This window comes from Tyto alba, unplaced genomic scaffold (genome assembly GCF_018691265.1).
Source record: "Tyto alba isolate M040663 unplaced genomic scaffold, T.alba_DEE_v4.0 Super-Scaffold_40, whole genome shotgun sequence".
In the NCBI taxonomy this organism is placed as follows: domain Eukaryota; kingdom Metazoa; phylum Chordata; class Aves; order Strigiformes; family Tytonidae; genus Tyto; species Tyto alba.
The window spans coordinates 28,888,122-28,894,621 of NW_024881316.1; the positions used below are offsets into that span (position 1 = coordinate 28,888,122).

The 6,500-nt window shown below is 36.6% G+C and overlaps 1 protein-coding gene across 2 annotated transcripts in view; it reads left to right on the top strand.

The window, feature by feature from the left end:
- The window catches only part of LOC104366885 (testis development related protein), a 28,902-nt gene extending 23,817 nt beyond the window's left edge, over nucleotides 1–5,085 (top strand). For both annotated transcript variants that reach the window (XM_033009898.2, XM_033009899.2), the window contains one exon: nucleotides 1,842–5,085. In XM_033009898.2, the coding sequence (XP_032865789.1) occupies nucleotides 1,842–2,187 (346 nt within the window). In that variant the 3' untranslated portion in view covers nucleotides 2,188–5,085. The remainder of the gene's footprint in view (nucleotides 1–1,841) is intronic.
- The last annotated feature ends 1,415 nt before the right edge of the window (nucleotides 5,086–6,500 follow it).

The following is a 6,500-nucleotide window of genomic DNA, read 5'->3' on the forward strand; positions in this document are numbered from 1 at the left end:
TCTTCCTGTTGGAGCTGAGGTGTTTACCTGGAATGGTTCTGCTGCTGGGGCAGTTAGAGCTGTTTTTCAAACAGGACAGACCTCTTCCCGGGACAGGCTGTTTTGCTGTTGCAGGTGTATGTAGGCTTCACCTACACGTACTGCCTAACTACCTTGGTTACAAACAGGAAAAAAATGTGCCACTATCAGTATAGCTGTTCCAGCCAAATATTAGCTCTGATAAGATTTGCTGTAGTATGTTTTGTTTCTGGTTTACTTTGACATATATGTATTTTGGTATGCAAATGTATATGTGTGCATATAGGGGGTGTGTGTATGTGTGTGTATATATATGTATATATAAAAACAATTTCTAATATAAATAGGTACATTTCAATTTCCATTTGAGCCTGTTAAATAACACTTCCCGAAAGTTCTCAGCTACTGTGTACAGTACAATACACCCTGTACAATCTTATGGGTGTTATTAAGATGCTAGGTTGTTTTAAGGGTCCTTTGCAACTGATGCTGAATATAAGAACAAGTAGACCAGTGAAGAGATCAGAAGTATGAAAATGGAGTTACCACAAATGTGGAAAGCTATTTTAACATTACTATGAAAACTGCCTATATTTTAAGTTTGGGGGAATTTTCGTGTAATTGTATACCACAATTCATACACTACTTCTAAAGAAAAATGCGTTTTTTTCAAGTACGCTACTCATAAAATATGAGAAAAGTGTTCAGAGTTTATGACTGGCTTACTAAGAGGAAAATTCTGAACAATCATAAATTCAAAATTCAGTAAAGTAATTTTTAAAATACTGGTTCAGTTGCTTCTGATCGTGTCAGAAATATGATCGTGTCAAACTTTCATTAATGGAAAAAAGCTCTTTTAATGGAAATATTTTTAAAATGTCAGCGGTGTTTTTATTTATGGCTACTTGGAGATAATTTGTATGCTACTAGGAGATAACATTTTCAACTTGCTACTTAGCTCATTGGACCCTGAAAGTTGTGTGTATCACCACTGGTATTCATCCTTTCCTTGTGGTCCATTATTTGATTCCATTCATAACCCTGTATATAAACTTAGCATAAGCATTTGACATTCTGTATTTTAAATATTCCACACTGCAAATATGAAATAATTCAGATTGAATGTTCTTAATGGAATAAGAAATATAATAATATGGGTAGCTATTCAAATGTCTCTTTGAGAGAGAAATTACAACAGAGGTTGCTTTTTCTTGGTTTTGGGAGAGGAATTTCATGAGTTCTTACCAGAAATACAAACCAGATGTTTTCAAAATATTGTGCAGCTCTCTATGGAAAAAATGATGGTAACTTTAAGGTCCTAATGCTGTGTACATCAAATATTTTAGTGTATAAGGTTTAACTGGCAAGGTATATGAAGCTGAGGAACACAGTGATTGTTAAAGCTGGTGGTAGACCAAACATTTTCATATTCCTTCTACTATCCTACCTCTGGGTTTGTGGGATTTTTTTGTTTGTTTGTTTTTGTTAGTCATAACTCGTTCTAAAATACTTCGTAGGTTTCCAGGGGCAGTTCTGTATAATTCACATGGGGCAGAGGGGGGGAGTGTATGAGTTCTTTTATAATAGGAAGTGGCCGTACTCAGTCCACTTCTGATTTATCACTGCAAGATTCTGTGTTTAGGCTTACATGTGTATGAGGGTGTTTTTCCTGGAGTTGACAGTAATGAATGTGCTATTGTAGGCTGACGACTGACTAGCATTCCTTACTATAAAACCTGATAAATCAATTGAAAGTTTATTAATAACTATCACACGCATTGTTAAATGAAGAAAATAATCACCTCATCATTGTTATTTTCTAGGACAAATATAAAGTTAAAGGAAGAGATGAAGTCTGAAAAGAAGCCGGGTTTTTGGGACAGTTTGGTGATAAAGCAGAATGTCCAGTCTAGGAAACCAGATGAGATTGAGGGATGGGAACCACCACAGATTACCGCTGCTGACTCTACCAGTGAGGCAGCAACTACTTTAAGTGACTACACAGCCTGGTCAGGCTGGGAAGATGAAACCAAAGGCTCCACAAAATACACAAACCTGGCCAGCTCAGGAAACAGTTCCAGGTGGAGTATCAAATCAGCTGGAAAGCTGGTTAGTATTAGACGTCAAAGCAAAGGTAACCTTACTGACAACTGGGAAGAACTAGAATGATACTGGTAAGGTGAAATACTTTATAGATAAGACGAGAAAGGTTCCATGATTTACTTGTATGTTTAAACCAAAATCAAATCTGCTCAATATTGCACCTTTATACAGTACTTCGTTTTATTCAGATTGTTACAAATTTTTGCTCACCTGACAGTAAATTTTCTTATTACATTGTTAAATAGCTATGTTTTCCACACTGAAAAAAAAGTAGAGAATCTATTTTGTGCCTATATTTCACATTCAGACTCTACAGTATGTTGGATTGTTGGTTTTACCAAAAAAAAATGTAATTCCTTAGTGAATGTATACACTGGTTGTAAATTTGACTGCCTTATGTAGGAACTTCCACTAACTTGGGGTCTGTTGTTTTGTTTTTTTTGTGTTTTTTTTTTTTTTTTTTCCCCCCTGGTATTTGAGGGCCACTCAAAGTTTTAGTTTTGATGCTGTCTCTTTTTAATTAAGAATACTGATCTGTTGCTTGCAGGGAGAATGCTTATACTTAGTAGCCTGTTTTCCAAATCTTCAGCCTCAGCATATGCTTCAGCTTGTGCATACAAGATGCTCACCTGTCACAATGTGCTATACTGTGTATGAAATGGGAAAATACTATTCTAATGTAATTCTTTTCCTCACAGGATATTCACCAATAGTCAGGTCAAATGGGTCTTCCAGAGTTTTTTTTTAATATTGAACATTGTTTGACAAAGTTAAACTGCTCAGTTTTTAAGATGCATGTTATGCCAAAAGTAAAAATGATTGAAAATTTGGAAAGCAGCAGTGAGTTAGAGTATAAGATGATCTTGATATTCAGTATCTGTAGTTCTGAATCTAGGGATAAGTTGCCTCTTATGGAAGGGTGCGTTTGGTTTGTTTTTTTTTTTTTTTTCATTTTTACAATAGCTGATCCTTGTTCTACAAAGAGTTTGTTTTGCTTTGTACTGTGTTCTTCCCCCCCCCACTGGCATTTTCAGGGTAACTGAGTAACTGAGCCATTGCAAGTATGTGCATGCACACAACTTCTGAAACATTTTTGTTATACAGCTTTGTCTTATTAGCTACTGATATTTTAATTTTTTGGTAAAAGAAGGTGAAGCGTTAAACTTGAGATTTGAAATGTATATAGGAATACTAAAAGTGCCTCTTTCTAGCATATTGTCTCTCACTAGCAGTGCGGCTGATGTCAGATCCAAAGTTGGTTTCTATTTTGTTTATATCTATATAAATACTACTTTAACATTCATGGAAAAAAATCAAACCAAAAGTTTCATAAGAAATGAACAGTAGGCCTTTTCTCTCCTGATTGTTAAACTGGTATAACAGAACTGAAAACTTGTTGACTGCCTAGCAATATGGCCAGTACAGTTGGAAGATCAAGTTAATATTTCAGAGATAATCAACGTTTTTACAGGAAAGCATATACCTTTATATAATGGATGTCTTGTAAACATATTTTTGCAAGAAGCTTCTGCTGATGAAAAGGGATGCATGCAATTTTCTTCTAAGCTTGTTCCTTCTTTCTGTTACTGCCACATTACTCCTTTCTTAGCTCTCTCTTTCTCTCCCGATTCATGTATAATTTTCTGGCTTGCAGTTCCTGCATAGCTGTTTTTTGGAGATTCCTGTTGAGATGTGCCTGGAGGGAAACTGTAGCAAAATGGGTTTGTTTCTGGTGGTTTTTTTTGGTTTTGTTTTTTTGGGGTTGGTTTTTCTTTTTTTTGTTTTGTTTTGTTTGTTTGTTTCCTTTTTTTTTTTTTTTCTGGTATTAATAGTATGTTAAAAGACCTTGTTCTTAAGTTTATATACAAGAACACCAGTGTTTTGTGCTACAAAACAGGATCTTGTAACTGGCAAATGTATTTGTAAAATTGGCATTATATATTAAAAAAATACTAATAGAGGAGAAAGGGTTACCATTTATATTGCATCATTTAGTCTGTGAGTAAACTCTGTATTTGCCTTTGGCAAATACATACGCTGAGGTTAATTATAGGAAAGAATTAGTATTCTTGGGTCAAGTATGCTGCATTTTATAGTTTATGGAATACCCTCTAAGGCATGAGCTAGTATTTAGTTTGGTTATTGGTGCTGACCTGAAAACAGAAAAAGATCTGCTAGCAGCCCTCGATATTTTGCTCTCAAAGATGCTGAGCAAAATCTTTGCTCAGCAAAGATGCTGAGAACTTTAAATTTCCCTCCTGAAGAAACTATTTATACTGTGACTAGTAAAGGTTTTGCCTTGCACATTATACTGTCAAGTGCCTGTTTCTCACCTTGATGATGTGTTTGATGCACAGCTTAACTGCAACATTGTTCAATTTGTTTTTCAATGTGTGGTAAAGAATATGTTCACAAACCTGAAGCCTACTACAAAACAAAATTGCATCCAAGTGGGAAATTGAGATATGTAAACTTAGTTTAACTCCTAGTGATGAAAGTTTTGGTGTGTGTAAGTGATATTTCCTCAGAAATAACCATTCTAAGGATGAACATTATTAAATTTAATATAATTTATTGTTATGCTTTAATTAATGTATTTGTCTTTGGAGATCTCACTGGTGTGAGCTCCTCTTATGTTTATAAACTTGTCTGAATTTTCAGAATGGGGTCTTCTTTTCTTTTACCTTCTTTAGATGCTTAACTACACTATACATTTATGGGCTTAATCTATACACAGCTCCGTATGTGGAATAAGTGTAGAATACGTCCCTTAATATTTGTTTTGAAATTGCATTTCAATCTATGTGAAATGGTTTAGAACGTAGCATTAAGATTGTATGATAAGATTGCACAAAATAAAATATAGTTTATATTGCTTTCTCATAGCCAATCTGCATGATTGTTGGCGTGGTTTTAATGGGAATTAAAAGCTTCCTGTGGCTGTAACTAGTCACTTAACTCTAAGCAAAGTTCCTTCTGAGTATTTTTATTTATTAGCATCATTTGCAAAAAGAAAAGTAGTATTTTCCATATGAATAAAGATTTAGTTTGAACTGAAATGCCTTATTCTTTGGTATCCTTTTTGTCCCATTTTGTCATGTGATTTTTGTTTCCATCCGCGTGGACATTACTTTGCATCACTGTTGAATTTGTCCAAACTCAGTGAATCATGCCGTCTCAGGAGCTGCAGCATCCTAGATTTGAAGCATCACCCATTACTTTCACAGTGGGAAGAATTCATTGGTTTTGACAAACCGCAAATATTTTCTTTCCCTGGTATTTATTGGTTTAAACTTTTTTTTTTTTTTTAATTTATTGACTGTTATGAAAGCTTGGGCAGAGCAGCATTCTTTTGCTGAAGATTTCACCAGCTACATGTAAACCTGAGGACCTGGAACGCTTTTGCTGACAGCGTCCCCGTAACGAGGTGAGACCTGCAGGTCCTGGGCTGTGACAAGGGAGATGCCGCCGCCGGGACCGGTGGGTCGGCAGCAGAAAGACGCGTACGGGCAGCTAATCCCCTTCCGCGCTGCTCCGCTGGCCCTGTCGTTGCCTAAATAGACTTAGCAGGGAACATTTAGGCAAAGCGTTGCTTATCAGAGCGTGCGAACTGGCTGAAACAGAAAATGTTACTCATACAAGTTTCATTTTGGGGGGGAAGACCCCTTGTATGGCGATGCCCCTGGCGGGGGCTGATGCCCGATGCCGGGAGGGTCAGGCGCGCGCTGGGTGGGTGGGAGGGAGGGGAGGGCCCCGCGGTTCCAGACCCCGGCTAGACAAAGGACCCGGCCAAATTTTGAGCATAGCTGTTCCCACAGCCCAGGTGAATTTGGCCTGGCGTGTGGCTCAATTTCCCAAACTTTTTGAAATGCTTGTTAATGTACGTGAACGTCAGGTGACGGAACTGTAGGTCCTGTCTCTGACAAGAACACGAATGCGCGTGTTATTTACCTGTTTCTTGCATATCTAAACTGGGGGGTTTTTTTGCTGATGTATTTTTTTTTCGTGAGTGCCTGCTCGTTGTTTTCTGATGTATCTGGGAAATGAAACCAGCTCTATGAAGAAGAAAAATTATTTCCTAAAAGGCTTAGTCACTGCTGATAGTATGAGTATCGTTACATGTCTGTCTGTCTCAAAACTTTCTTGTAGCATGACTGCTTTGTACTATACAAGACAGGGAATCGGACACATAGGCAAAGAATTTGGTTTAGAAACTGAAAGGAGAGAGTTGCATTTATCCTAAGTACAACCAGCATAATAGAAAAAAATGCTCCTCCTATACTTGCAAAGTAATGAAGTATGAAAACAATCAGAAAATAGGGATATAAATAATAGAAAATTATATTAAATATAGAATAGTAAACAAAGTGTAAGAAGAA